Below are 26,994 nucleotides of genomic sequence, written 5' to 3'. Positions count from 1 at the left end.
GCAGGGCCCGGAGATAGCAATGGCCTCCATGACCCCCAGCCCCTCACAGGACACCCAGCACTGGTCAGGCCTCACCGGCATCTTCTTCCCCACACAGCTCACCTAGGTTCCCCTCCCGGGAAGCTTTCCTGGACTCAATCAGTACTGCCCCCAGAGACGGTGCCCTTTGTACCCGTCAGGTGGTCTCAAGGCGCCAAGAGCCCTTTTGGGCTGAGGGTGCTCCTGGGAGGGGTTCGACAGAATCTACGAGAACGGTGGGGCTAAAGCTTGGCCCAGGTGGTGTGGGTGCCTCGGGCCAAAGCTCCCAGGTTTAGGGTCTGGGAGAGACCCTAAGGTCTCTCCTTAGAGGTTTAGGGTCTGAATGAGATCAGCCAAGGGTCGCCTGGGCGGCTCAGTCGGTTAGGCGCCCGACTTGGCTCAGGTTGCCATCTCGCGGTTTGCGCGTTCGAGCCCCGCGTCGGGCTCTGTGCTGACAGCTCGGAGCCTGGAGCCTGCTTCGGATTCTGTCTTTCTCTCCTCTCTCAAAAGTAAATAGATAAACATTTTAAGTGAGATCAGCCAACACCCGGAGATCAAACCATGGCTGCGAGCCAAGCTCTGTCCGCCTAGAGCCCTCCCAGATATACTCCCTCTGCGCTGACCACTCTTTCCCTTGTTTTTCAGACCACTGGCCCTTTCTCTGCTTCCTAACACTTCACTCAAAGGCTCTCCCCGACTGTCTCCTCAATTACATCAGGGTCCCCCATCGGCACCCCTTCAGCCCCTGCCCGTAGTCTCACAGCCGTGACTGTGGTCAGGCCTGGCCCTCACCAACCAGCAATACACAACCAAGGAGTAAAGGTGAACCAGAAATGTTTATTGCAGAACTTTGGTCCAAGTTCCCATCAGGGAACTGGCCCCTCTTGGGTTTGGACTGGAGCCCTCTGCCCGGGGCTGCGCAGGTGAGACCGGGAAGGGGAGAAAGAGTATGTCTGGGCCCAGGGTCTCAGAGCTGCGAGATGATGTTGGAGGCCAGGCTGCAGGTGAGGCCTGTACCATCCGGTTCCACATTCAAGGACTTCACTACGCCATCCTCTACCACCATGGAGAACCTGCCAGAAGGAGAGACCGGGCCAACTGCAGCGGCCTGGGCCTGGAGGCTGGGAATGGAGCTTGGAGGGGCGGCAGGGGAACCCCACAGGGGGACCCTCCCACTTTTACCTCTTGAGCCGTCGGTTTCCAAAGAGAGACACCAGTGAATCATCTAGTAACAAACCTGTCTCCTAAAAAGGAAGGCAGAGACAAGACCTAGAAACTTCCAGAACAGACCAAGCACTCCCACCCCACCCCACACACACCCAGCTGCTTCCCATATTAGCCTCCAAGTTCCTGTATCCAAAGCCTGGCAGAGAGATCACCCTCTAGGGTGGGGGTTGCAGGGGTACACTCACCTTCCCAAAGGCCCCTGTGGGGTCAGCCAAGAGCCTAACCTAAGGAGGAAGTAAAGGTCAAAAGAAAAATCCCATACCTGGCCCGTGACCGCCCCCCCCCCCCCCCCCAGGACCCACACCTCACCTTGCCTCCAGAGTCGTGAGCTCGTCCCCACTCTTCGGTGACAAAGACATCATTAACGCTCAGACAGGCTATCACCTGGACCCCTTTGGCCTTCAGAGCCTCAGCCTGCTCCACAAACCCTGGCAGGTGGGTCTAGGAGGGGGAAACGAAGGGTCAGCCCAGGGATACTTGCCTCGGCTCCTCAACCTCCCCTTGATCTCCAGGCCACCCTCACTTCCCTCTCTGACACCTTTGATCCAACAATGAGAAGCATGCAAGCCACACTTCCTTCTTGCCTTGGCCACAAGGAAGCTCGGATCCAAACTTAAGTGTTCTGTGGTCACCACGAACTTCCTGTGGACAGGACTATAGTTTATTTACCCCAGTCCCAAGTGTCTTCCGTAGAGCCCCTCGCCGGCAAAATCAATAAGAGATGTTGGGTTTGATTACAAAACCCTTTTCTCCTACATTCCTGGCACCATTACTGTTTCCCAGCCTCCCCAGATTTTCTGAAGGCTCTGGTGTCCTTCTTAACCATCACATCACCTGCATACTTTTTTTAAAAAAAAAACTTTTAATGTTTATTTTTGAGAGAGAGAGAGAATGGGAGAGGGGCAGAGAGAAAGGGAGACAGAATCTGAAGCAGGCTCCACGCTCGGAGCAAGCTGTCAGCACAGAGCCTGATGCGCGGCTTGAACTCACAAACTGCGAGATCATGACCTGAGCCCAAGTCGGACGCTTAACCGGCTGAGCCACCCAGGGGCCCCTCACCTGCATACTCTTGTTGCAAACTGCCCTAGGACTACGCGGAAGACCTACGAACAACACAGACGAACAACACAGACGTGGGCACAAGACTCCCAACTGTGGAGTCCCAGAAGGCAGGTCTCACCTTGGAACAGCCAGGGGTAAAGGCCCCAGGGACTCCAAACAGCACTCCCTTCTTGCCCTTGAACAGCTCGGCCAGGTTCACCTTGTTCCCAGGTTCCCCTTCGAAAACCTCCACGGAAGGGATGGCCTCTCCTACCTAGAGGGAAGGATTTGGTAAGGAGTTAGTTGGTTACCTGGTAAGTTACCAGGGGAGATTGACTAGATGAGGAGGGAAATGAGGGGGTGGATAAGGGAGGCCAAGGGTAGGGCCAGAAACCAGACCTGGCAATTGCTCCTGGTGGAGAGGAGTTGATAGAGTTGGAATGTCCCAACCTGTCCAAGCTTCCAGAGGTCCCTCCCTGTGACCCTCCCCTCCCCACCCCCACCCGCCAGTTACTCCCAGGTTTCAAGGTGGCCCTATTCCTTTTACCAGCCTGTTGGTGACAACAGAAAAAGGGAGAGAAGGCCTCTCTGGGTGTTGCAAGGGATTGAGTAAACAACCCACTTTTCTGACCATAATGAAGTGGGATAAATGGGCAGGGGAGGAAGGGCAAGGGCTCCATTTGGGGGTGAGGAGGAGACCGTGGCAACAGGGAGGGAGAGGACCCCGGCCAGGTCTGAGCATCCAGCCCCCAGGAAGAGAAAAGGGAGGGCAAAGGAAGGTGAGAAAGTTGCCTGTAGGGAGGGGGGAGGGGGGAGGGGAGGAGACGGGGTTGGGAGGGAAGTATAAAATAAAAGGAATCTCTCGGGGCACCTGGGTGGCTCAGTTGGTTAAGCGTGGGACTGATGATTTCTGCTCAGGTCACGATCTCACGGTTTGTGAGTTTGAGCCCCGATTCGGGCACCATGCTAAAAGCGTGCAGCCTGCTTAGGGATTCGCTCTCTCCCTCTCTCTCTGTCTCTCCCCCACTCTCTCTTTCTCAAAAACAAATAAATGAACGTTTTTTAAAAAGGAATCTCTCAAAAGGGATGGATCGGTCTACCTGGGAGTGTGTGAGGGCTTCGTGGAGCCAGAGGAGGCAAGCAAAAGAAGGGCGTGTCAGGAATTGGGAGGAAGAGTAAGCAGGAGGAGGAGGAGGTCTCAGAAGAGTGTGGAAGGGGAAGGAGGGGGTGGTTGCAAGGAGCAGGGGATAGTTCCCGATGAGGGGTGAAAGACTCGGAGAAGAGTGGGAATTAGCCACGGGAGAAGTGGAATGGGAGGAGGCACAATATTGGCTTTCACAAAAAACACTTGTTTCAAACGATGGGTGAAGAACGATGCCCTGCAATAGAACAAAAACGTACAAGAGGGTACGGGGTTGGGGGGGGGGGAGGGACACGTATAGGGGTTGAAAGGGGGTCCTGGACAAAGGAGATGGTTCCAGAAGGCGCAGGAGGCCATGGTATTCAATCGCCTGAAAATGGTGGAGACCCGTCACAGGGTGTCGCAGGGTGGAAGTGAAAGGGGGACGGGTGGATATGGGGCATGCACGGGGTCTCGCTGAGGGGATGAGGGAGAACTACGACGGAAGAGTCCAGCGCGGCGGGCAGCGGTCCGGAGGGCAGGAAAGAGGGTGATTCTCCTCCCGATCACCGGGACGGAGAACACTGGGAAGACGGGCGGGAGGGGAGGTCAGGCAGAGCCCGGCCAGCGGTCACCTTGATTGGGGCCATAGCTGGGGCGGCGCTTCTGAAACCGCAGGCCCCTCCGAGCGTCCACTCCCCTCCTCGTCGCCGATACCCTCCTGCTCTCGCCGCCGCCGATGCAGCCGACCCGATGGCAGTCGCCCGGACGAGAGCTGAGCCCGCCCTGCCACCTAGAAGACGCAGCCCAGCCAACTGCATGCCCATACCAGAGGCCACAATCGCTCCGCCCCCAGGCCCGAGCCTCGGCAGGAGGCGGGGCCTGGCGCTAAGCGCCCCCGCGGGACCCCGCGAAAGGCGGAGCCTCGGCTTCGCCCGCCCCCGGCGAGCCTCCTCCACCGCGCAGGCGTAGGGGCCCGTGCAGGGGCGGCGCTCCCGAGACGCTACGCTCGGCTTATTTACATTTGGGGCTGGACCACGGGGGCAGCAGCCAAGGGGCGGAGTTTCCGGCGGCCGCGCAACTTATTTGCATACAAGGGTGGGGGTGTCGCTGTTTTGATGTGCCTCATTTACGGATTCCTGCAGTGTTTCTTTTCCTTAACCGGAATTGAGGGGCGGGAGACGATGGTGTCAGGCGCCCGCGTGGGAGAAAAACATGGCTTATTTTGCATTCAACGAAGACCCCTGCATTGCGGCGGCTTTACATGTGATTTACACTATGCATGATTTGTAGCGAATGGAAACCACTGGGCCTGCGCCGTAGCCATCACCTGCCGAGACGCTTCCGGTAGCAGCGCGTGATTCGACCAAGCTTTTTCAAATACCTCCCCGGCTTGCACGAGAAGCTCCAGCATTCCGTCACTTCCGCTCCTCCAAGCCGTCCAATAGGACAGAGACTGGAGCGGCCCCGGAAGTGATGCCACGGAGTTTCTAGCTTTTTCCGGTTCCGGCCTGGGGGGATTCCGTTTTGGCGACATGAAGCTGCTCACCCACAACCTGCTGAGCTCGCATGTGCGGGGGGTGGGGCCCCGTGGCTTCCCTCTGCGCCTCCAGGTATCGGCCGGGGGCAGTCTCGCGCCCGTGTCCTGGGGGACCAGGATCCGGCCCCGGCCTCACAAAACCCCTCCGCCCCGCAGGCCACCGAGGTCCGCATCAACCCCGTGGAGTTCAACCCCGACTTCGTGGCGCGTATGATACCCAAGGTGGAGTGGGCGGCGCTTCTGGAGGCGGCGGATACCGTGAGGACCCTTCCCCACGCCCGTGCTCGCCCTGAGGGGGGTGGGGGTGGTGGTGGACGGGGTCTGTCTCACCGCAGGCCAGGTAGCCTGGCAAGGGTCGGCATGCCCAGAGGTGATTTAGGCCTTTGCCCACAGTTGCACCTGGTCGAGGTACCCAAAGAGCCGATTGAAGGGTATGAGCATGACGAGAAGTTTCTGAGGAAGATGCACCACGTGCTGCTGGAGGTGAGAACCTGCCCATCGCCCGTTTCCCCGGCCAGTCAGGCCGATGCTTCAAGTGCTCAGCTCTGTGTCCCGCTTTCCCGCAGGTGGATGTGTTGGAGGGCACCCTGCAGTGCCCAGAGTCTGGACGTCTGTTTCCCATCAGTCGTGGGATCCCCAACATGCTGCTGAGCGATGAGGAAACTGAAACTTAATCGTGCGAGTCGCTAGTTTTTCATTCTGTAACTGTGTATATCTTAGTTCAAGGTCATGTGTATCCCCAACCCTGGAGCCAGTGATACGCAAAACAGTGTTCTTGAGCTCGATATATTTTTTTTTTCTCATTAAAGGTTCAAAACCAAAAGCGGTTTCTCTTTGCAGCAAATATACATTAAAATAGAGTCTCTGTACAGCCAAGGGTTCTGGGCCCTGGCTTGCCCTATGTCCCTGCACCTCCCTGGCCAAACCCAAAAATAAATATAGTGTTATTGCTCTGCAGGGCATAGAGGCAGTGCTCCCCCTACCCCCTGAGGAGGCTGGGTGGGAGCTGATGGGGGGGGGGGGGGGGACCCTGGCCACCCCAGGGGTCCAGGGGCTGGAGCCTGCTTGGAGTTATTGCTTCAAGGGGGGGCAGTAATGCCCAATGCAAATGATGAGGAGAGGAGCGAAGGGGGCAGGGGCCTTTGCTCTCCAAAAACCCCTCTGCTCTGGAGAGAGGGTTGGATTAAGCAGCAGCAAAAGCATCACCCACTGGGAGACTGTGGCCTCCACTCCCTTCCCTCCCTGAGATCAGGCTTCTGCTCCCCCCCACATACGTCCCCTGCAGCCCCCTATGGCTTCCGCAAGGCCCCCTTAACACTCTGGGGGCACGTTATGGCTTGCAAGGGACAGCACTGTGCCCAGAGCCTGGACACACACGTTCCCAGCTTCTAAGACCCCCTGGGAGGGGGGAGGGGAGGGCGTAGGGCCTGCTCCCAGGGGCTGATGGTATTGCCCTGGCCCTGCCAGCAGGCTGTGGCTCTGCCCAGACCCCAGCTCTGCCCCCTTGGGGCTGACCCCATACTGGGCGGGTCCTGCCAGCACCCCCACCCATGCCCACCCCTTGCCTCAGTCCATCATGGCCTCGAGCATCTCCAAGAAGAGCTTGTGCATGGGCACCTTGCCCTCCAGCTTCACCCCATAGAAATGGGCCAGCACTTTGCCCGCTGTCTGGCGAAGGAGTGGTAATGTGAGCAGCAGCCTGCCTGCCCGCCGCCGCTCGGCACCCCCTCCGGGGCCCGCCCGGCCTGCTTCGTACTCCAGCAGGGCCTCGTGTAGAGCTTCTCGCAGCTGCTCCACGGCCTCGGCATCCTCGATGTGCACAGAGTCTGCAAGGAGAGAGGAGAACGAGGCTGACGTGGGCCAGCTCCGGAAAGGGCACAGCCAACACCTGCTTGGGCACCCTTGGATGGGGCCTGAGAAGCCAGGCACAGGTTCGAGTGGCTGGCTGGGGCACCAACTCCCTGCCCCCGCCCATGAGCCAGGGCCCACGCTTCCCAACCCCCCCCCCCACCCCAACTATGGCCACCTCTTGTCCTCCCCGCCTTCCCCTCCACTAAATCGTTCACCTTTCCATGTGAGGATGACACTAGAGCTCAAAACCCTACGTGCGGTTCCTGGGCCTGCCCTCGCCTTCTTCGTGACTTTGAACAAATCACCCTTCTCCCCTAAGCCCCAGTTTTCCTGGTCGGCAAGATGAGACGGGGCCACCATCAGAGCTGCAAGCTGGAAGGCCTTAGGGAGACACCTGTCCCTGCCTGCCCCGGACTCACCTGAATTGGCAAGGGCCAGGGCTTTCAGCAGGACATACTCCTCACGCTCCAGCCTCAGGGCCTGTAGACGCCTCACCAGCTGCAGCAGGGCAGCCCCTAGTTCCCCCAAGCCCGCTGCTCGCGCTCCCTCTTCATCCAGGACCAGGTCCTCGGCGAAGGCCAGCTCATCCTGCAGCGGCAGCGAGCGCTGGGCCACGCCCAACACCAAGACCTCCATCCATACGCTCTGCAGCACTGACATCTGGTCAGACAGGGACAGTGACGAGAAGCCTGGAGGGTGGTGGGAAGCAGACCTGGCTAAGCAAGTTCATCAGAGCCAGGCGTGGCCTGGCCTACACAGGGAAGCCCCACATCACCTGGCCCCTTTACCTGGGATGCTCTTGGCCCAGCTGATGGTGACCACGATCTCTCGGTCAAAGAGGTCACAGAGGGTAGCCACGGCCGGGAGGTGTCCGTCAGGGCCCGCTGGGTCAGGCATGGCATACAGCTTCTCAGGCTCCACCACCAGCAGATGGGACACCAGTGCATTTACTGGGGCTGCAGTGACAGTTGGAAGAGGCACTCGAATGCATCACCTTGCAGGCCCCTTCGGGGTCCAGCATCTTCCCAGAATTCCTTCCCCGATGGCCTTCTGAGGAGCCGCTGGCCAGCCACTCTTGGGACACCTGTCTCCAGGAAGGGCTCTCGCTACTTCCCAGGGGAAAGCCAAGTCCACGGCCAAGTTCGGAGTGTGAGAAAAACCTGTCCCTGTGCCCACAGCTGTGCGACTCAGGGACTGGTGAGAAAAAGGTATTTTCAAACACACGTCTTCAGGGAAATGGGAACAGACGAAGGGAAAATTGGGGTCCTGGTGCCCAAGATAACTACTGCTCTGGGGGGACTGACACCTAACGGGCCTCTCGTGTCCTGGCCCCACCCCAACCCTGGAGCTCCAAGGACCTCCAGCTCTCACCGGTTTTCCGAGGGCCTCCAGCTCCCGCCAGGGGTCCCGCAGGGAAGGAGCCCGGGAAGGGCAGTGGGTCCACCTCTGGCCGCCGCTTGTATTTCTGCCGCCCTCCCCGCACACGGTCCAGACGCACTCCTTGAATTGCAGGACAGCGCTGTGTCCATGGGACTGGGGGGGGGGGGGGGTACTTGCTCTACAGAGCCCCCCTGCCCAGTTGAGTCCGCCAGAACTTCCCAGGCCTTGCCCACCCCAGCCCCAGGCACCCGGGCCCCTGCCCAGCGCTCACCCTCCTTGAGCATGCCCACCCGCAGGCACTTGGTGAAGCGACAGGCCTGGCAAGCCTTGCGTCTCCGCTTGGTGATCTCGCACTCGTTGGAGGCCGGACAGCTGTACTCAATGCTCCCTGCCAGAAAGAGGCAGAGCTCCAGTGGCGGCCTCCCAGGGCCCAGAAGACAGGAGAGCCCCGACCCACCCCCCCCCCACCCCCCCGGGCAAGCGCAGGTCTAGAGAGAACAGGGGTGCCGGGAGCGGGGCAGTGAGGGGAACGGCCCCCCCTGGGCCCCTTCCCTGGGCAAGGGAAGCCTGGGACCGGGGGAGCCAGGAGGCTGATCTCCACCCCAGGCCTCTTGTCAAGCTGCATCTCTGGGCCCTCCTGCCCTCAGCTGCTCTCCTCATCTTACTCGGCCTAGAGGAGCGTCTAATGCTGCGGATCGTGTCCTGCTCCTACAAACACGAATGCTTTTTGTCTTTTGCCTCTAGAACGCCACATTCCTGGGGTGCCTGGGTGGCTCAGTCGGTTGAGCATCCAACTTCAGCTCAGGTCATGATCTCACGGTTTGTGAGTTCGAGCCCCGCGTCGGGGGGCTCTGTGCTGACAGCTCAGAGCCTGGAGCCTGCTTCGGATTCTGTCTCCTTCTCTCTCTGCCCCTCCCCACTTGTGCTCTGTCTCTCTGTCTCTCAAAAATGAATAAACGTAAAAAAAAAAAAAAAAAATTTAGAACGCCACATTCCTGGTTTCTCTTCCGTTGGAGAACCCCAGGGCTGCCCTTGGACCCTGTCCCCCCTGACTCAGATCCCATAGTGAGCTCACCAGTCGTGGGCCTTCAAATTTCTATCTCCAGACCCGCGTGAACGCTAGACTTCTATTCTACTGTCTCCTCGACATCTTGTACGTCTAGAAGGCGTTGCAAACTTAACCTGTCCTAAAAGGAGCCCCGGACCCACCAGTCCCAACACCCACAGCTCCATCTGTCCAGGTCCTCGGGCAGAAATCCAGAAGAACATCTCCTCTCACACCCAAACTGAACCGGTCAACAAAGCCGGGGCCAGCTTGACCTCCTCGTAGGTCCAGACGCTGACCCGTTCTGCCCGGGCACCCGCTTCTTATCCTCGACCCCGGTTTACCATCACCTCACCGCACCTCGTGCTGGTCGCCTCCTCTGTCCTTTCCTCCTTCAGCGAGTGTGGACACGAGTGCCAGAGGCGACCCCTTAAACTCAAGTCAGATCCCGCCCCAACCTTGCTCAAAACCCTCCAGTGATTTCTCTTCCGGGTTAAAGCCCGAGCGAGGCCGATGAGGCCTACAGCCACCCACCCCGCCCCCCGCCTTGCTGTGAGAGTGTCAGGTGCCCTTCTGCAGGCTTCGGCTGCTTGTCCCTGCCTGACGGCTTCTCAGCAGCTCTCCGCACCAGCTACGCACGTACGCATCTTCGTTATCTGTCTTCCCGCTTCGGCGTCTGCTCCATGATGGCCAAGATCGCCGAGCATGAGAACAGGGCCTGGCTGTAGTACAGGTCCTAACAACCGGCTGAATGAACGCGTGGTGGCCCTCCCGGCCCCACAGGGCTACCACGAGGCCTGAGTGACGCAGCCAGCCAACGCGCCCTTGGCCCGCGCATTCCTTCCCACGGTGTGCCTTCTCCTATGCCCCATATCCCAGCCTGTGTGCACAGCTCAAGACACCTCCTCAGGGAAGACCTCCAGGAGAGCCCCCAGCCCGGCCAGGTTCCTTGGCACACATCCTGCTCGTCCCCCTCCTGCACGTGCAATGGCTGTACTACGACACTTCTGTACAGCTCACCATTTTCTCGCTCCCCTCTGCTAGAATGTAAGTGGCTTCAGGACGGGAGCGGTTCTGCCACCGTCCCAGCTAGGTCCCCACACCTGAAACAGTGGCCGGGACAGCCAAGCGCAGGTCTGTGAGGAACAAGGGCTCTGGAGGCCCGTCCTGACACTATCGCTTACCGACCGTGTGACCTCGGGCAAGTCCCGTACCTAAGCCCTCAACCCCTCAGTTTTCCCAGCGATAAAACTGGGATAAAAACAGGACTTTCTACAAAGATGGCCGGTGAGAACTCAAGGGAATATCGGGGTAACACAGGCAGCATGGTTCACAGCGCCCAAATGCTCAACAAGTGATTGCCATTGGGGCGCCTGGGTAGCTCAGTCAGTCAAGCATCTGACTTCGGCTCAGGTCCGTGAGTTCAAGGCCCGCGTCGGGCTCTGTGCTGACAGCTGAGAGCGCAGAGCCTGCTTCGGATGCTGTGTCTCCCTCCCTCTCTGCCCCTCCCCGCCTCACGGGCACGCTCTTTCTGTCTCTCTGTCTCGCAAACATAAAAACATTAAGAATCAAAAAAAAAAAAAAAAAAAAAACCCAAAAAACTTGCTATTTACGGCTAGCGCTCAGTAAAGATTTGTCAACTGAGTCAACAGAGAGTGAAAGGTTCCAGGGTGGGTAGAACCTGTTAGTTCACTGACCTTCAGAACCAGAAGAGAGCACAAGTGGTTTTAGAGCAGTGGGTCTTGGCCAGATCAAAACCCACTGGAACGTCACAACCCACTGGGAGCCATCGGTCCGAAGTTCAGTTATAAGTCATAAGCAGAGGCAGCAGTCAGTGGCGGACCTAAATCGACCCAAGTTCAAATCCCAGTTCTGCCGTTTTCTACCTGTGGGACTCGAACAAGGTTTTAAAAAGCTTCCTGGGCCTCCGCCATGGTCCCAGTGCTGGCACCTTATGGGTTGCCGGGGGAGTAACAGATCAGACGTATAGAGGGCACGGTGCCTGGCTTAGGGTAAGCCCTCAAGCAATGCTCCCCAAAAGTACACGTTATCTAAGCCCTGAAGTAACCAGTGATTTCCATAAAAATAGAAGTAACACGCACATCTCAAGTAATGCTTATTACGTCTCCGTCATGCTCACTCATGTTTTGCTAGGTTTTCCCTGAGTGAGAAGAATGCAGCAAATACTGGCAGCAGGCCTGTTTTACCTAAAAAGTCTTTTTAAAGTTAGGTGCCGAAATGTGACGTAGCCGCTCTCAGTTACCCATAAAAACCTGCCTTGTGCTGCTGCTGCTGCTGCTGCTGCTTTGGGGAAATCCACCAAAGGGGAATGTTCTATGCTGCTGAGAGGTGAGCAGCTGCCAGAAGCTAGAACAACATTTTGGAGCGGGCAGAGTCTGCCTCAAATTCTTCAGAGCCACTGTGGAAGGTGCTAGGCCTACAGTACCCAGAAACCTAGAAGGCTTCCCGAGGCCTCTCTCACGTTCCACCTCCAATCCATCAACACATCCCGGTGGCTTCCACTTTTTAGCAAAATGGCATTCCCAGGAGGTAGGAGGAACCCGGGAACCCCAAGTTGTACCGCAGCTGTCTGGGGGCCTACTGCCACCCGTTGGGGGACGCTAGGCCCAGAGGGCAAAGGGCATAGGAGTGTGGTGGGGGCTCACCCTGGATGGTCCTCTTGAAGAAGGCTTTGCAGGCCTCACAGGACGCCACACCATAGTGGTAGCCGGAGGCCACATCCCCACAGACCAGGCAGAGGCGTTTGGGCAGGGAGCTGAGCACCAGCTTCCCACCACCCTGCTCGCCAGGCCCAGCCCCCTCCCCATCCTCCTCTTCCTTGTGGCCTGGGAGGCAGCGGGTGGGAGCTGGGCCAGGGGCCAGGGCCACTGGGGGCTCGGTTTCGGTCTCCGAGGAACCCTTTGGGCTGTCGGGGCTGGCTGGCTCTGCCTTGATGTAGAGAGGCTCAATGCCCACCACCTGGCTGGACATGGCGCTGGTCACCTGCAGGGAGAGACCTGTCAGGTCACAGGGAGACACTGGGATGGGCGGTGGAGACACCGTGCCACCCGGGTTGCCCAACCCCAGGCCTAGAGCCAGGCTTCCAGACTCACTGAGGGGGAGGGAAGGGGGGCAGAGTCCAAGGAAGGGCTGCCCATGAAGACGCCCCCACCCCCCGCTGTTGCTATGGGAACAGAGTCTCCAAAGCCTCCAGGGCCCGTAACTGATGGCAAGGTCTCCCACTTGGGATCCCGGAGGAGGCCTGGAAACTCCTTACTCCCACTCAGAGCCCAGAAGCGGGTTAATCTTAGTCCCCAGGCAATCTCCAACCCCTTCTGGAATCCCCAGCCAGTAGCAAGGTACCTCTCAATTTTCACCAGATGTTGGGGACCTCGATGATCTCCCCCTCACCTGGGTGTCCTCCATTCAGAAGCGCAAACCAGGCACACAAGGGCAGTTGATGCGCTCACAAGTGTGGGTTCACACACTCCCACTCACCTGGGTTCTAGGTGTCTTCACATGCTCACACATGCTCACTCTCTGCGGGGCACTTCCCATGCCTCACCCATGGCCTTCCCCAAACCCCACCTCTCACTCGTGCTCCCATTAATCTTCACACACTCCCCCCAAAGTTCACACCCCATAAACAAAGTCACACTCAAGGCTCACAATCACCCCCCACACACAAACTCACTCCCACTCACCATGCCCCCCACACTGACACACACTGGCAGAGACTTGTGGGAACACACTCAGAGCCTTTCCACACCTGACACACCGCCCCTCCTGCCCAAGCATGCCAATCCCATGCCCACCGGCGGACGCGGCTCCACCCCCTTACACCCCACCCCACCCCCAACCCCCGGGAAGCACATTCACTCTTCCATTCCCGCTGCCGCAGAATCCTCCACCTCTGGGGCGCCCCGCCCCCCCCCCCCAACCTGCGCACACCTACGGGAAGTTGCCTAAAGTTGCTTCGCCTCCCCTCCCCCTCCGCCCGCGGGGGACCTCTATCAGGTTATCAGGAAGTAAATGGGGAGCGCCAAGGAGGAGGAAGTTCTCCCCCGCCGGTGCGATGACCTTTGACCCAGAGAGGAGGGTGGCCCAAGGCCCCTTTGAGCGCCCCCACGTGGTCTTCAAAGCCCCTTCTCCAACAGGGAACCCTCCCTATCTTCCATCCCGGCCCGCCCCTGGGACTTCGACTTGCTCCAGGTGCCGGATTGAACCCTGCCCTGGGACTGGACCCGAGGCCCAAGCCTGACCCTGGCCAGGACCTGCAGCCCGAGCCAGAACCGGCCCCTGTCCCGGGCCGACGCACTAAGACCTGAACGCCGGATCCCGCCCAGACCCTAACCCCGTCTGGCTCTCGACCCGGTCCCAACCGTGACCCAGGCTGGTCCTGGAGCCGGACCCGCCCGGAGCCCGCCCCCCCGCCCGCCTCCCAACCGCGCTCGCACATGGCCCCCGCGCCCCGCCCGTCCACCCCCCAGCGGCGCTCCCCTCCGCCCCCGGACCTGGGGCTCCGGCAGGGCGGGCGGGCAGGCATGGGGGCCGAGCGGCCCGGAGCGCCGGGGTGAGCCTGGGGCCGCGAACGGCCCCTCCTCCGCCGCCTCCTCGGGCCGCACCGCCCCGCCGCGCCGCGTCCCCTCACTCGGCGGCGCCGCCGGCGGCTTGTAGGACACAAAAGGACATCGCGGCCGCTTCCTACTCTGCTTCCTCCAGCTGACAGCGGGGGTGGGGCCGGCCGTGCGCATGCAAAGCAGGGGGCGGGGCTCGGCGCCCTATGCTAATCAGACAAGTGGGGCAGGCAGCGCCTGCGTGCCCGGACCGGTCGAGGCGGAGCCGGCGAAGCCAGAGGGCGGGCCTTCACGAAGGTCCCGCCCACCGCCGCCGAGCCAGATTGGCGCACTCGGGGAGGCGGCCGCCAAGGGGGAGGGGCCAGAGGAGACTCGGCGAGGGGGTTGGAACCATGAGCGCTCTTACGTAACGAAGGAGGCGGAGCGCGCTGTGCGCGAGAGGAGTGGGCGAGGTGGCTCAGGGGCCGCAGTTGCGGGGCAGGGAGACTTACATATGTAAATGAGGCGGGAGGAACAGAGAGGTTAGTGTAACTGCATATGCATGAAGGGTGGAGCCTAGCGTGCCCATACTAGAGAGGCGCTGCCCCTCTCCCTTCTCCCCCCTTCCCCCAAGATTACTCCATCGGGGCACTTGGACCGCAGATCCAATATCCCCACAAAGCCGCTGGACCCGGGGTGGGAGAAGCAGGCATAAAACATGCAAGAACTCCTGGATTTCAAGTCCCGGGAAGGCGGAGCCAATAGGGCCTGGACAGAAGAACGCTCAAGGTCACTGCGGTGACCGAGTGAAGGTCACGGGGAAAGGCGGGGCCACGTGCGTCCGCCTCACGCGGGCAGCCACGCACTGACTCACCGATTGTGCACAAGAGTCTTTTATTTCTCTAGGGCTCAAATTCCACGTGGACGGGGTCAGGTTTGGGTCTGGGGACAGGACAAGGGCCCGGGGCTGGAGTCCGGCTGTCCCTCGAGCCCAAGGCGGTGCTCTCAGTACGCCAAGAGGTTCAGCCTCTTGCTCCGGCGCCTCTTGAGCCCTTCGATAGATCGCTGCAGCTGCTTGGTCAGGAAGTGGTCCCGGCCTATGGCTGACCGGTAGCCTGGAGGGCAGAGCTCCGCTTAGGGCAGTGAGCAGGGGACATGGCCTCCCCAGCAGTGCGTGCCGCATGTGAGAATTGAGCAACCGCGGGTGATTTGGGGTGGCAGGAGCGCTTGGCGCTCGGGTGTGTGTTAATCTGGGAAACTTTGAATCTCCAAGGTGCTGGGCCCTGACGGTTTTCTTTCAAAAGGTCAAGTCATACACCTGCACTCCAAACAGATGGGGGGTGTGGAGGAGGATCAGAGTGTTGAGGTGGAGGGTGGATGAGGGCAAGGTTAGCGATGTTGCAGGCCTGAACTAGGACAGTGGTAGCCTGCAGCTTTGTGAACCCCTGCTGGGCCACCCACTCTAAGTGATTAGCCAGCAACCCCTCCATTATTTCGTAAGCAGGGCAAACAAGGGAACTTTCACCCAAGGAATCCATTGTTCAGAGGTTCCTCACAGCACCAAGGGAGGGGGCCAAGACCCCACAAAGATTGTCATCCCCATTCGGCAGGGGGATGGAAACAGCTTTAGAAAAGCCACATCAGCTAAAAAGGAGCTGCCCCAAGGCGGGAGCCCAGGCCTCATGCTCTCCCCACTGGGTGTCCCTGTGGCCAGTCCCCCAACTTTTTACTTATGGTGGGGCTCCTGGAACATCGGTGGGTGGTAAGGGAATCTGACAGGGTAGACACATCCTGAACTCCCACTCCCAGAAGCCTGAGTCCTGCACAATCCCCCAGGGTCTCTTGTGGGGTCTGAGGGAGGGGCTTACTCCGGAGGGCTTTGGTGAGGATTTCCAGAGCTTCATTCTCCATGAGTTCCATCAGAGGCAGTGGCAGCTGGAGAGGCAGCAAGAGGTTCAGATGTCCAAGGGACCCCGGCCCTGCCCAGAGCTGAAGTGCCCCACCTGCTTGCTCCCTCTAGCCCCAAGACCCCCAACTAACGTGCCTGCCCCACCACCCTACAAAACACCCTCACCCCTTCACCTCTGCCACCCCCACTCGCCCATCCCCCACTCCACTAAAACCCCTCATCTCCCTGGGTGCTGCTAACCCTGTTCTGCTGCTCCGCCCAGTAGGCTCCATGGGGCGTGTGCTTCAAGATATTGAGCGATGACTCTGAGGAAGACATTTCTGGGAGAAGAGAAAAGAGAGATCAGTCATCTCCGGACTGCTGGGTCTGCCCCGGAGCAGAGGAAATGTATGGGCAGGCATGTGATTGGGGGGGGGGGGGGGGGCGGCTACGGGAGTGGCCTTCAGAGACCAGCCCCAGGTGCCACCTTATTGGAAAACAGTATGGGACAATAATTTGCCACCCTGGGCTTTATTGTCCCCCTCACCAGGGTTCCAGTTCTGACTACCCCATTGTGTGAGGCTTAGGAGCAGTGACTGAAACTTTCTGACTCTCAAGTTCTTCATCTGTAAAATGGGGTAATAAGAATGGCCCCTCTATAGAGGTTGTGAAGTTTAAGGCGATCGTGCAAAGGAAGCCCAGTGCCTGGCACTCAATAAATGGCAGTTACTATATTGTTATCAGTTCCAATCCCCTGATGAAGGGGCCCGGAGGCGGGGTGGGGGGGGGGGGGTGGTGGGAAGGAAGGGGGGCGGCGGGGGGCGGCGGGGGGGTGGGGGCAATCCTCAAACAGTGCCCAGGAAGAAGGAGGTACTTAAAAATTGTAACCAATGACTGAGTGAATGAAAGGCACGTCCTCAACGAGAGCAAATCCATACACAAGAAAATAACTTCCTCCTCTCAACTATCCCAAATGATTCCATTAAAAGCCGGAGTCCTACCGCGCTGCCTCTGCGCCTTTGCGGGGGGGGGGGGGGGGGGGGTGTCTCGGGCCTGGCGCGCCTGGGCCACAGGACCTTGTATGACGCCTTCCCAGTAGGGGGCGCTCCAAGCATGATTGATTTAAAGCGTGAAAGATCAGAGAGGGCGCCCCGCCCAGGAAGGGAATCCTGGAAACTTGGGTCCCATAGCTTCCCACCCGCCTCCCCTCCACTTTATACCAGCAGATACTGAGGTCCTGGCCAGCCCCCTGCCCCGTGGATACCCACAGCCTGGTGAGGCCACACTGACCAAGCTCGGTCTTGGAATCGACGTCCCCCTCCTCTAAATGGCTTCCCAGGGAGCTTTCCTGACGGAGCTGCAGCTCCAACAAGGAGCGGTCCTCCAGCTCCTCCTGCTTGAAACCGTCCTTGTACTCTCTGTGATCCCAACCACCGTCCGAGTCACGGCGGGCCTTCTCGTTGTACCACCGGCGAGTCTTGCTGTGTGCGCTGCTGTCCTCCAGGTCGGAGTCCTCGCAGACATTGGGCAGAGGCACATTCAGCTTCGACTGCGACAGCGTGGCCCTGGTCCACAGATTCCGGATGTCGTTGTCTGGTCTGGACGTGTCTGAGCCACGGCTGCCCAAAGACGCCTGTGGGCCACATACAACGAGGGAAGCCAAGGGCAGCGGGGAGTGGGGAAGGAGAGGAAGAGCAGGCTGGGGGACGGGGATCCTGAGCCCTACCAGGGCCACGACTCCGTGGAGTCGGCTCAAGGCTCCGCTTTGGGCTCTTTGGGAGTTGCCCCGGGGCCAAGGCTGAGGGAGAGGAGAGCCGGGGACCCAAGCTGGACTCAGTCTGGGGGCTCGCAGGGTGTGGGGGCCCGGGAAGCGTTCTTACTCTGAAAGGCTTTTCCTCCATGGTTCTGCCCCCAACGGACCCAGTCGCCACAGGCCTCGGGGCAAGGAGGAGGGCGTCACGCTCCAGGAGCGGGGAGGGGCAGGGTCGCGTTCCCGAATGGCGCTGCGGGTCTCGCGAGGGAGAGTTCAATCTACAACCCCCACACTAGATGCCATTATCTCCTCCCCACCCACCCGCACCCCCGCGCCCCCCACGTCTGTATTGAGCTTGGAGACGCACAGCCCGCCTTGGCACATTCTTAATCCGGACCCTCCTCGGTAGCCTCCCGGCAGAGACACGGGCCCAAGGGTGGCCCTTTCGGGTGCACGCGTGGCGGGAATGGGGGGTGGGGGGGTGGGGGAGGGAGGAGGCCCGGCCTGGGGGTCGCAGGAGGCCTGGCTTGCCCCGGAGGCGGCCCGACGCAAGCTCTCCCACACCCACTCGCGTTCCCGGAGCGCGCACGCCCGCAGCGGTGCAAACTGTTTTCGTTTATTGATGCAGGCTTTGAGGCACAGTCGTGAGGTGTTGTGAGGGACGGGCCCAGCCGGGACAGCGAGACAGAAAGCCTTGGGGGGTCTGCAAATGAATGAAGTGAGGAGAGGGCCAGGAGCCGGGCGGGGGAGGGTGGCAGACAAGCAACCCGTAGCTTCCTCCCCAGGCCTCAGTCCGGTCGAAAGAGGCCTCTTTGGTCAAACAAGCAGAGCATGCCAGGGAGAGCTAGAACGAAGCCCTTTGAGAGGCCCAGGCCGGGGGTCCTGCCCCTACACCGGCACGCCTTTTTCCCGGGGACGCCCTGGGCCCCGCGGCCGCACGGGCTTCCGGGGAGGGTTAGGGGGGCGACGGCGACCCCGTGGCGCGCGGGGCAGCGCGCAGCCACGCTCGCTCTGGGTATCAGAGGACTCGTCGATGAAGGCCAGGTTCTCGCTGGGGTAATCCAGCGCGGAGGCGGTGGGCGGGGTGGGCGGGGACGGCGGGGTTGGCGGCTCGGCCTTCGCTGGGAGCGCAGGGGACAGGGGCCCGCCGGCGGGCTGCGCTGGGCACGGCGGTGGAGGCAGGAGTGGCCGCTCCTTCTCCAGCGGCGGTGGTGCCGTGGGCCCGACTCTCTGGGTCACCCGCGCCGTCACGGTGCCGGTCCAGCTGGCGGCCTGCGCCGTGAGGCCGCCCATCTGCGCGAGGAGTAAAGGGAGTCCTCGACCGACCGCGGGTCCTCTACCGCCTCCGCAACCCCGGGAACCTGACCCGTCGTCAATCAGGCACTGCCCCTCTTTTCCTCCTGGTCCTCCTGCCTCAGCCCTCCCGAGCGAGAGAAAAGGCTCATCAACCCAGCTACCCACTCTCCTCTCCTCCATCGGAACCTAAGAGCCCTCTTCTCCAGGAGCTTTTCTAGAAAGCCCCAGCTTTATTTCAGCCATCCTTCCGGTGCCCCCCAGAGACCTTTGCGTCTCTTATCCGGCTCCTCCGCCGGCTCAGCCAGTAAGGTGACACAATACCGGTCGCCCAGTTAAATGTGAATTTGGATAAACGACAAAGTAAATGTTGATATGTGTATATCCCTCCCATGCAATATTTGGGACACGCCTACACTGAACTAGTATTTGTTATGTATGTGAAATTTACATTTAACTGGGCTTCCTGCTTTTTGTTTTGTTTTGGTTTGTTTCTAAATCTGGCAACCCTATCCAAGACAGCAGAGATGGAGTCACCAGCAAACCGGCCCAAATGTAACCCTCTGTCCCTGGGCCGGGCGCACTCAGTCCCTGCCTTGAGAAGCCCACGCTCTGGAAGGGAGGCCAACGGGTCAGCCCGCTGCTAGGTACAGCGCTTCAGCGCCACGGCGCAAGCGCGCAGCGCAGACCCAGGGGCGCGCCTACCTCTGCCCGAGTGCGCCGGGACACTACTCGAAGCCAGTTCCCGATGGTGGTGAGTACTGAGGCGAAGTAGGCCAGGCCGAGCAGGATCCAGAACCACACCAGCGGCTGGTAGGCTGCAGAGTTCTGGTTGGGGCTGGCGCCTGGGATACCACCGGGGAGGCCAGAAAGATGTTGATTGTGGGGCAAGCGTTAAGCCTGTGAGCTGCTGGCTCACTGCCCCTCTTCCCAGCTCAGGGAGAGGATCCGCCCTCCCCAGGGCCATGGGTAGGTGCTAGAGCGTGTGAATGCGTGCACGTTGAGTGCACGTGGCTTGGAGGTGTGCCAGGTAAGATTATGCAAGGGAGTGTGCTCGTGTGCAAAAGTGTAAACGTATGTGAGGAGTGCACATATATAATATAAATGTGACGCGTGTGAGGGGTGCGCTTAACATATGTGTGAGCATGCGTGGGGTGCGGGCATGCAAGAAAGTAAGGGCATATGAGGTGTTGCATAGGTGCACAAATGTGAAGGTGCATTCTGTGAGTGCGGGGAGGGATTGGAGCGAGCGCCTGTGAGCTCACGTACACCACATGGAATTTGGAGGGAGAAGCAAGACTGCAGTCCCCCCTCCCCCCCCCACCCCCCCCACCCCCGGGCATCAATTAAGTGGCTAGGGAAGTGCAGCGCAAGAAAGGTGGCCTCACCGGCCACATAGTCCCCGAAGCCCACCGTGGTGAGCGTCACTACGACGAAGTAGATGGCCTCCAGCTTGCTCCAGCCCTCCACGTAGCAGAACACGAACGTGGGCGTGAGGACAAAGAGCAGGCAGCCAATCAACAGGAAGAGCACCGCGGATAGTATTCGCACCAGCTCCGGTGGCACGTGCCACTTCTGCAGGGAGGAGCAACGGCCCAGAGCCAAGAAGTCGCCAAAACCTCCGCCGTCGCGCCCCACCCCGGCTCCTCCTCGAGCCTGTGCGCGAGGCTCTCGCGATCTCAGAGGCCCGCGCGCTCCCGGTGCCCGGTTGGGGACGTAGGGCAGGGTAACCCCAGCGTAACGCAAGGGCGCGCAGGGCGAGGAGCAGCTCACCAGGAAGATGGCTTCGATGTGACCGATGCCGCGGCGCAGAGAGGAGCCCAGCCGGTCCCCGACCCCTGCCAGCAGGATCCCGAACAACGGGATCCCCACCAGCGCGTAAAAGATGCAGAAGAGCCGCCCGGCATCTGTGCGCAGGGCCGCGTTGCCATAGCCTGGGCAGAGGGAGCGTGCAGGAGGTCGAGGGGCTGCCTGGCACCCACCTTCCTCCCTCTGCATTTTCCCCCTTGAGAAAGCCCAGCGGCCCCCTTGCCCCCCGCCTCCCCCCTCCCCCCACTCCACATGCTTAGTCCCCTCCCCCACCGATGGTGGTGATGATGGTGCCTGAGAAAAAGAAGGCGCTGCCCAGGTCCCAGGCTGAGTGGTTGCTGTTACTGGTTGAGTTGGTGTCAGGGTCCGCACCCCCTCCCAGGGCATCAGCCACCTCCTGCAGGACAAGGCGCAGAAGGAGGAACCTCAGTCCTTCCCTACTGTCCTGGCCAACCCCCTGGCCCTCCAGTCTCCAGAGTGGTTTCCTCCCTACCCCTCCCAGCTCTCCCCTTCCCCCTGGTCTTCCTGAGGCCAGTCCCTCGGAGGAGACATTGCAGATTGGGCGGCCCAATTTTGTTTGGCCTCCACCTTGTTTTAGAAGCATTTTAGTCTTCTGTCCCTTAATTTCACGCAAACGATTGCAAATTTACAGCGGTCAGGAGCACAGACCCTGGGCGCAGTCAGCCTGGGTTTAAATCTTGACCTCAGGCAAGTTAACACTCTGTGCCTGTTTCTGCCCCTGTCAAGTGGGGATGATGGTAATAGCACCTACCTCAGGGGGTTGTGAAGAGTTAAAGCACTCGCAACAAATTAAGCCCTGTGTATTTGTTAACTCAGTCCCCAGTGGTGATCATGCCCAGTGATGTCCAGCCCACCATTCCCATCTCCGCTATGGAAGCTGAGTTTGAGTTCCTTGCCTTAGAAAATCTGATGGAAGTCAGGGGCCCTTCCCCCAGGAGGGTTCGGATGCCATCAGATTTTGCATCCAATATTTGAAGGTTCGTGGACACACAAGCCCCCGCCCACCCTGCTGAAGTCCAAGCCAAACCCTGTGCTACCTAGTTGGTCCTCAATAGATATGATTAGATTAATGAAGTGGCCATGTGTCTGTCCCTCCTGCCACCTTGTAGGTCCCTCCAAGGCAGAGTCCGTGTTTTGAGAGAATCTGCCTGAAGTGACGGAGGAGCTCTTACCGAGGAGCACAGAGCCACCGCACAGGGCCATGGAGGAGATCATAAAGCACATTCCTTCTCTCTGACCGCAATCCTCATTAGCAAGACCCATTCCAAATTCACCTTCTTAAGGCGACTGCCCCAAATCCTCTGTAGCTCCCTGCCGTCTTAGCATAGCATCCCAACTCCCAGCCCCGCATTCAAGTCCCTGTTCCCAACCTCCTTTTTTTCCAGTCTTCTCTCCTGGGGCTCCCATTGGGAACCCAAGCTGCCGTGACTTTACCCCCAGATTTTGAGAGGATCCCATTTCCTGTCATCATAATTTTTAAATGAAGCCAAGAAGTGAAATGTATGATTAAAGCGATTTGATTTTTATTTTGCAAGACTTTTCCAATAAATTCACTACTTAGGGGGAAAAAAAATCCTTTGTCATCCTGTGTGTTCTAATTTTTGCTCCCAGTGACGAGGCATCTGCTAACCCCGAGCTCTGCAAAACACTCTGAGCTTTCCAGCTTCCCCGCCTTTGCCCATGCTGTTCCTCTGCCGGTAGGTCTCTGGCAACCCAATCGCACCTCTCGAAATCCTGCGCCTCTCACCCGCCTCCCCGTCAATTTCCAGCTCCTCCCCAAGGCCCCTGGCTTCCCCCTCAAAGCCCCCAGCACCTAGCCCAGGGCCCGGCACACAACAGGTGTTTAACAGAGAAGGGAGCAAGGAAAGTTCCCTTTCCACTGAATCCTACGGTAACCTGTCCCTGGATCTGTCCCCTCATCCCGAAGTGACATCCTCTCCGGTATAGCTGTACCTGCACCTGTTCCACCCCCTCTGCATTTCCCTGGTCACCCTATGGTGTAGAGCACAGCCCCTAGCAGTCAGTAGGTGCATAATTGCTGCCTCCCTAATTGTGGAAGAGAAAGCAGCTGTCGCCCACACTTCTAATTTCTGCCATTCCTTTTCTTCTTTTTTTATCCAGGGAAAAAGCATTTCCACTGTGGAGAAAAAAATAGGTCAGATTCCCTCCCTCCCTTCCTCTGCCCTGTGGTCTGGCCAGACACATTCTCCTGCCCGGGCCTCTCTGAGCCTTCCTCTGCATTCTGGAAGTATCGGAGAGGACGTCAGGCCGCCTGTGTCCCGGCCCCACCCTGCCCCTCATCTGGGCTCCTGGTCCTGCCACCCTTGGGAATCAGCTGGAACACGGAGGCCTCCGTGCGGATGGCTCCTCCCTCCGAAAGAACAGGCGGAGAAAGAGGGGGACTCTTCAGTAAAGTAATAAACATTAATTTATTAACGTGAAACCTTGGAGGTTTTACAGGCCTTCGCTCAGAAATCAGAGGAAGCGACGAAGGTGCTTGCCTGACGGTACCCCCAGCGGGCTGAAGCCCAGCGCTGTCAGTCACTGAACCCAAAGCTGACCCCACCCCTGCCTTGCCCCTTCCTCCAGCCTTCTCATCATAAGCCCGTGCGCTGGCGGTGAAGGGGTGCCTAACCTGGCATCCCTGGCGGCAAGCTTAGGGGATCCCGGAACCCTCTGAAATCACCCGGACGTGTTTACATGTGCATTTTTCCAGGGGTTAGGGGGCGTGTTCAGTGTTCTTGGGTGTCTCCAAGGCATCGGTGACTCCAAAGCAGTAGAGAAACCAGTGCGGCGTGGCCAGGTTTAGGAGACAAAAATACTGCGCAGGGCGTATTTATTTTTAAAAACTATTCGCTGCTTAGTGGCTAAAACTCACAAGTATCCAGGCGCCCTGGGTTTCATCTGGCAACCCCTGAGCCGGTGAGGTAGGCCTGTGAAAATGTGACATATCTCACGGGCTCCAACCATTCATTCATTTCTTCCTTCACTCGTTCCTTCACTCAACCACCGTCAGTCACACCGAAGAAGACAGTCCAGGGGCTCAGTCCAATGCCAGGCACGGCCAGGCAAATCAGTGCCCCCATGGCCGCGATACTGAAAACCCAGAGAGCCGGATCGCAGCCTCTGGCCTGCGCCCCTCAGCGGCACCCTACCGTCAGGGGGTGCCAGTCTGGAAGCAGCAACCCAGCGCGGGGCCCCACTGGCATGCAGCTAGTTTCGGGGGGGGGGGGGGGGAGGGAGGGTCACAGGTGACTGCTGAAGGGGTTCCTGCCCACCCACGCACCTTGATGAAGAGCCCCAGGTCCTGGTCGCTCACACATGGATGGGCCCTCAGGAACTTCTCTCGGACCTCCCCCAGCTCCCTCTGGGCCTGCTGCTCGTGGGGCTGCTCCAGGGCCTGGAACACCAGGGCACCGGATACCAAGTAGAGTAGGACCAGGGCCAGCAACGCCAGTAGGGTGGTGCTGCGCATGGCGCGCCCAGGGGCCCGGTTGACTCCACTGCCCGCCTGGGGAGGCCGGGCAGGGGGCTCCTGGGGAGCTGTGGTCACTGTGGGTAGAACCAGGGAGGCCGGGATCAATAACCTGGGCTGCCACCCCCACACCCTCCTCTTCCAACCCCCACACACCCAAAGGTCCTCGGCGTCCCCAGTCCTACTGCCCATAGGTGTCCTATCTTCACGTCCCTCTGCCGGGACACTTGGGACCGGGGCACACCCAGTCCCCCCACCGCTGTCCTCCCCCTTACCTCCACTGCCCGGCCCTCAGCCCCTGTCCAGGGACTCCAGGACATGAGAAGGGAAGAGGGCACCGGGAAGGGACAGGAAGGAGGGTGGAAGGGGGAAAGAGAGACTGAGCCTGCTGAGCGAGAGGCTGGACGAGCCAGAAAACACCGGGGGCCTGGAGGGGGCGTGAGGCAGCGGCTTCAGCGCAGGAGGCTGAGGGGGCGCGGAGGCGCGCGAAGAGAAGGCTGGAGAGGCCGGACCGCGCAGGGCGGGGACGGGGATGGCGGGTCCCGGCTCCTCCGCTGCGGCTGCGGCAGCATCTTCGCGCTTCTCTCCCCCCTCCCGCCTCTCCCCGCTCCGCGGCGACCCGCTGGGCCGGACCGGTAGCCTCCAGGGTCTCCCAGTGCCCCGCCGGGCTTTCGAGGAACCCAGGGGCGGGTCCCGGTCGCTACGCAGAGCAGAGGCAGGGCGGAGGGGTGGGGGGCGGGGGGAGGGTGCTCGGTTCCGGGAAGGAACAGGGCGGGAGCGATAAGGGCCGAACCCGGGCAGCATCCTCCGGGACAGCTGTCAGCCCCCGGGACAGCGGGTGGCGGCGCCCACGCGCACACACGCGGGCACAAAGACCCGCGCGCCCACGCTCCTCCCTGCGGCTCCCGCCCGCCCGGCTGCGCGGGCCGCACGCACACGCTCCACCGGCACGCTCCCCAGACTCACGGGCACACCCGGACCCCCAGGGGCGTGCGCGCCAGGCCGAGGCACCCCAGAGGTCCACGCGCACGTGTGCACACACTCCCGTGCACACACCCAGGCCGTCGGGCCACCGCGCAGCGCTCGCCACCCAGACACGCTGCACCCCCGCGGTTCGCTCCCACCGCCTCCCGAGTCTTCCACGCTGACGCCTGGGAGCGTGCGGGCGGCAGGACGCGCGGCCGCACGACTCCCGGAGGCGCCCACGCGCGGGAGGTGCGCGCCCCGCCCGGCCCGGCCCTCCCCCCACCCTGCGCACCCCTGCCGGGGAGTCCCGTCCGCGCCCCCGCTCCCGTCCCGCACCCCCCTCCCGCGCCAGCCCCGCACTCACTGTCGGCCCCGCTGCGGCTGCGGCTGCGGCTGCGGCTGCGGCCCGGGCTCCCGCGCGGCCTCGCCGGTGCCGGCTGGGCCGCGGAGGCGGCGGCGGCGGCAGGGGCGGAGCGGGCGGCCGCCGGGGCTGGGACCCCCCCCCCCCCTCCCGCCGCCAGAAGCCCCCCTCCTTCCAAGTTTAACCCCTCCGGCGCCGCGCCTCCCTCCGTGCCGCGCCCTTGCCGCCGGCGCCGGGCCCTGCAGCACCTTACCTGCGGCCGCTCAGCCCCCCAATTCCGGCGGATCTCGGCAGGTGAGGGGCCGAGGAGCCCGAGAGGGGCCGCCGCTGGGTCCGACCTGGAGTCTCAGACCGGAGTCCTGGTACTGCCCCGCCGGCCATCCAGTGTGGCCAGCGGCACGGCCCCAGCCTGGACATCTGCCGGCTCACCTCTCCGGACAGGCACCGCGCTAACCTCCCAGCGTCTCCCAGCCCCATTATGGCCCTCAACTCCCCGCCCCTGGGGGACAGCCTGGCCCTTGGGCTCAGCGCTCCTGAGGGAGGCGGCCCCGCGGGACGAAGGGGTGGGCGAGCCACTGAAACAACCTGGAATTGGCTGAGGGAGGACTGGGACCCGGTTCTGGAAAGTCATGCTGGGGCACCTCCTGTCCCTCCTCATCCCTTGGTCCTCACCTCCGTGGCTAGTGCCAGGACTCCCCCCTTCCGCCCCCGCCCCTCGCAGCCTGAACACCCAGGGTTCAGGCAGGTCTTGGAACTGCTCCCCTCTCGGTTCTCACCCACTTCTTTGCAAACCCCGATCTCTCCCCAAATCCTCTAGCCTGGGGTCCTCAGCCCTCACAGTGGGTGGTTTTGAGCCTGGGCTCTAAGGCTGACCACCCCCTACCAGGAGAGGGCGCAGCGGGTTACTACGTTCTCAAGAGCCTCCCAGTCCCTACTTACGGAAAAGGGATGATTAATTATCACCTCGGAGTGCTGTTCTGAGCATTAAAGAGGTATTTGTAAATGCTCAAAACAGAGGCTGGCACACACAATAAAGTGCCCTACAAATGTTAGTTTCCTTTCAACAAAAAGGGACTGTTCAGCTTCGAGCTGACTGGGAGTCTCAGATGCCCTCTCTGGAGGCCCTGAAGATCGGATGCCCAGGATGACCCCAAGTGAAGTTTCCAGACAGGAGCAGGACTAGGCTCCCAGGAACTACGAGGGGGTGTGATGACCAGGTACGTGGACAGGAGAGAGACCCTCTGATAAAGGAGTCCCAGCCATAGGGCAGATGACAGATATGCCAAGACTGTGGCAGCAGAAAGCAGTGACTGCGGTATTAGGGGCAGCCAGAGAAGGAGTCCCCAGGGCCACCAGGCAGACTATGGGGGGGGCGGCCCAACTATCTGGCCAATTCCACACCTGATAGGGAGGTGGGGGCTCCTCGGTCCCAGGCCAGGTCCTTCCCTGGCCCTGAATGCCAGATTGGGCAGGATGACAGGGAAACGGGGTTTCCAGAAATCCTAATGCAGCAAGGGTAACCGGCCTAAGAGACACACGATCATCGTGCCGCAGGACCCAGGAGGGGGGACACGGCTCCCTGACCTGGAGACGAAAGACTTCATAAAGGAGATGACACTTGAAGCAGGTTTTGAGGAAAGAGTAGAAATC

The 26,994-nt window shown here is 60.5% G+C and overlaps 5 protein-coding genes across 10 annotated transcripts; 1 reads left to right on the top strand and 4 right to left on the bottom strand.

Annotated features, from left to right (window-relative positions):
- Positions 1-835: 835 nt before the first annotated feature.
- Positions 836-4,310, bottom strand: PRDX5 (peroxiredoxin 5). The gene is made up of 6 exons (XM_045485758.1): positions 4,042-4,310; positions 2,426-2,560; positions 1,555-1,686; positions 1,431-1,469; positions 1,201-1,262; positions 836-1,091 (listed from the first exon to the last, which is right to left on the bottom strand). The coding sequence occupies exons 1-6, from the start codon at positions 4,231-4,233 to the stop codon at positions 986-988; spliced, it is 666 nt and encodes a 221-aa protein (XP_045341714.1). The 5' UTR covers positions 4,234-4,310; the 3' UTR covers positions 836-985.
- A 535-nt stretch (positions 4,311-4,845) lies between these two features.
- On the top strand, positions 4,846-5,769 carry TRMT112 (tRNA methyltransferase activator subunit 11-2). Its single transcript, XM_045485765.1, has 4 exons — positions 4,846-5,019; positions 5,103-5,204; positions 5,340-5,429; positions 5,513-5,769. Exons 1-4 carry the CDS (start codon positions 4,942-4,944, stop codon positions 5,618-5,620), a joined length of 378 nt encoding a protein of 125 aa, XP_045341721.1. The 5' UTR covers positions 4,846-4,941; the 3' UTR covers positions 5,621-5,769.
- ESRRA (estrogen related receptor alpha) lies at positions 5,717-13,961 on the bottom strand. Of its 3 annotated transcripts, none has more exons than XM_045485747.1 (7): positions 13,737-13,961; positions 11,889-12,225; positions 8,449-8,565; positions 8,169-8,297; positions 7,586-7,753; positions 7,217-7,486; positions 5,717-6,772 (listed from the first exon to the last, which is right to left on the bottom strand). In XM_045485747.1, exons 2-7 carry the CDS (start codon positions 12,211-12,213, stop codon positions 6,513-6,515), a joined length of 1,269 nt encoding a protein of 422 aa, XP_045341703.1. In that variant the 5' UTR covers positions 12,214-12,225; positions 13,737-13,961; the 3' UTR covers positions 5,717-6,512. The 3 variants fall into 3 exon arrangements, with proteins under 3 accessions (XP_045341703.1, XP_045341704.1, XP_045341705.1); XM_045485748.1 differs by lacking the exon at positions 13,737-13,961 and adding an exon at positions 12,721-13,063; XM_045485749.1 differs by lacking the exon at positions 13,737-13,961 and adding an exon at positions 12,586-12,708.
- A 694-nt stretch (positions 13,962-14,655) lies between these two features.
- On the bottom strand, positions 14,656-17,731 carry CATSPERZ (catsper channel auxiliary subunit zeta). The gene is made up of 5 exons (XM_045485760.1): positions 17,547-17,731; positions 16,957-17,299; positions 15,928-16,007; positions 15,647-15,713; positions 14,656-14,893 (listed from the first exon to the last, which is right to left on the bottom strand). Exons 1-5 carry the CDS (start codon positions 17,565-17,567, stop codon positions 14,784-14,786), a joined length of 621 nt encoding a protein of 206 aa, XP_045341716.1. The 5' UTR covers positions 17,568-17,731; the 3' UTR covers positions 14,656-14,783.
- A 283-nt stretch (positions 17,732-18,014) lies between these two features.
- Positions 18,015-26,565, bottom strand: KCNK4 (potassium two pore domain channel subfamily K member 4). 4 transcript variants are annotated; one of them, XM_045485753.1, is made up of 7 exons: positions 25,598-26,565; positions 23,829-24,094; positions 20,795-20,918; positions 20,486-20,646; positions 20,101-20,287; positions 19,418-19,557; positions 18,015-18,712 (listed from the first exon to the last, which is right to left on the bottom strand). In XM_045485753.1, the coding sequence occupies exons 2-7, from the start codon at positions 24,015-24,017 to the stop codon at positions 18,308-18,310; spliced, it is 1,206 nt and encodes a 401-aa protein (XP_045341709.1). In that variant the 5' UTR covers positions 24,018-24,094; positions 25,598-26,565; the 3' UTR covers positions 18,015-18,307. The 4 variants fall into 4 exon arrangements, with proteins under 4 accessions (XP_045341709.1, XP_045341708.1, XP_045341710.1 ...); XM_045485752.1 differs by lacking the exon at positions 25,598-26,565 and adding an exon at positions 25,348-25,395; XM_045485754.1 differs by lacking the exon at positions 25,598-26,565 and adding an exon at positions 24,293-25,257.
- Positions 26,566-26,994: the final 429 nt, after the last annotated feature.

Source organism: Leopardus geoffroyi, chromosome D1 (genome assembly GCF_018350155.1).
Source record: "Leopardus geoffroyi isolate Oge1 chromosome D1, O.geoffroyi_Oge1_pat1.0, whole genome shotgun sequence".
NCBI classification, from domain to species: Eukaryota; Metazoa; Chordata; class Mammalia; order Carnivora; family Felidae; genus Leopardus; species Leopardus geoffroyi.
This window is presented reverse-complemented; position numbering and strand designations above follow the sequence as displayed.

Excerpts from the sequence above, each read along its gene's own strand:
- ESRRA (XM_045485748.1), bottom strand. The coding sequence starts at position 12,780 with ATGGGAAGTGCCCCGCAGAGAGTGAGCATGTGTGAGCATGTGAAGACA. Across the intron at positions 7,487-7,585 it reads CTGGGCCAAGAGCATCCCAG|GCTTCTCGTCACTGTCCCTG; the intron begins GTAAAGGGGCCA and ends ACCACCCTCCAG. Across the intron at positions 6,773-7,216 it reads CCTGGCCCTTGCCAATTCAG|ACTCTGTGCACATCGAGGAT; the intron begins GTGAGTCCGGGG and ends CTCTCCTTGCAG.
- PRDX5 (XM_045485758.1), bottom strand. The coding sequence starts at position 4,233 with ATGGGCATGCAGTTGGCTGGGCTGCGTCTTCTAGGTGGCAGGGCGGGC. Across the intron at positions 2,561-4,041 it reads CAGCTATGGCCCCAATCAAG|GTAGGAGAGGCCATCCCTTC; the intron begins GTGACCGCTGGC and ends CCTTCCCTCTAG. Across the intron at positions 1,687-2,425 it reads TTACCCCTGGCTGTTCCAAG|ACCCACCTGCCAGGGTTTGT; the intron begins GTGAGACCTGCC and ends TCCCCCTCCTAG.
- TRMT112 (XM_045485765.1), top strand. The coding sequence starts at position 4,942 with ATGAAGCTGCTCACCCACAACCTGCTGAGCTCGCATGTGCGGGGGGTG. Across the intron at positions 5,020-5,102 it reads GCTTCCCTCTGCGCCTCCAG|GCCACCGAGGTCCGCATCAA; the intron begins GTATCGGCCGGG and ends TCCGCCCCGCAG. Across the intron at positions 5,430-5,512 it reads TGCACCACGTGCTGCTGGAG|GTGGATGTGTTGGAGGGCAC; the intron begins GTGAGAACCTGC and ends GCTTTCCCGCAG.
- KCNK4 (XM_045485751.1), bottom strand. The coding sequence starts at position 24,209 with ATGGGCAGTAGGACTGGGGACGCCGAGGACCTTTGGGTGTGTGGGGGT. Across the intron at positions 20,919-23,828 it reads ACCTGGGGCTCTTCATCAAG|GAGGTGGCTGATGCCCTGGG; the intron begins GTGCGTGGGTGG and ends CTTGTCCTGCAG. Across the intron at positions 20,288-20,485 it reads ACATCGAAGCCATCTTCCTG|AAGTGGCACGTGCCACCGGA; the intron begins GTGAGCTGCTCC and ends TCCTCCCTGCAG.
- CATSPERZ (XM_045485760.1), bottom strand. The coding sequence starts at position 17,567 with ATGGAGGAAAAGCCTTTCAGA. Across the intron at positions 17,300-17,546 it reads TGGAGGAAAAGCCTTTCAGA|GCGTCTTTGGGCAGCCGTGG; the intron begins GTAAGAACGCTT and ends TGTGGCCCACAG. Across the intron at positions 15,714-15,927 it reads GGGCGGAGCAGCAGAACAGG|CTGCCACTGCCTCTGATGGA; the intron begins GTTAGCAGCACC and ends CTGCCTCTCCAG.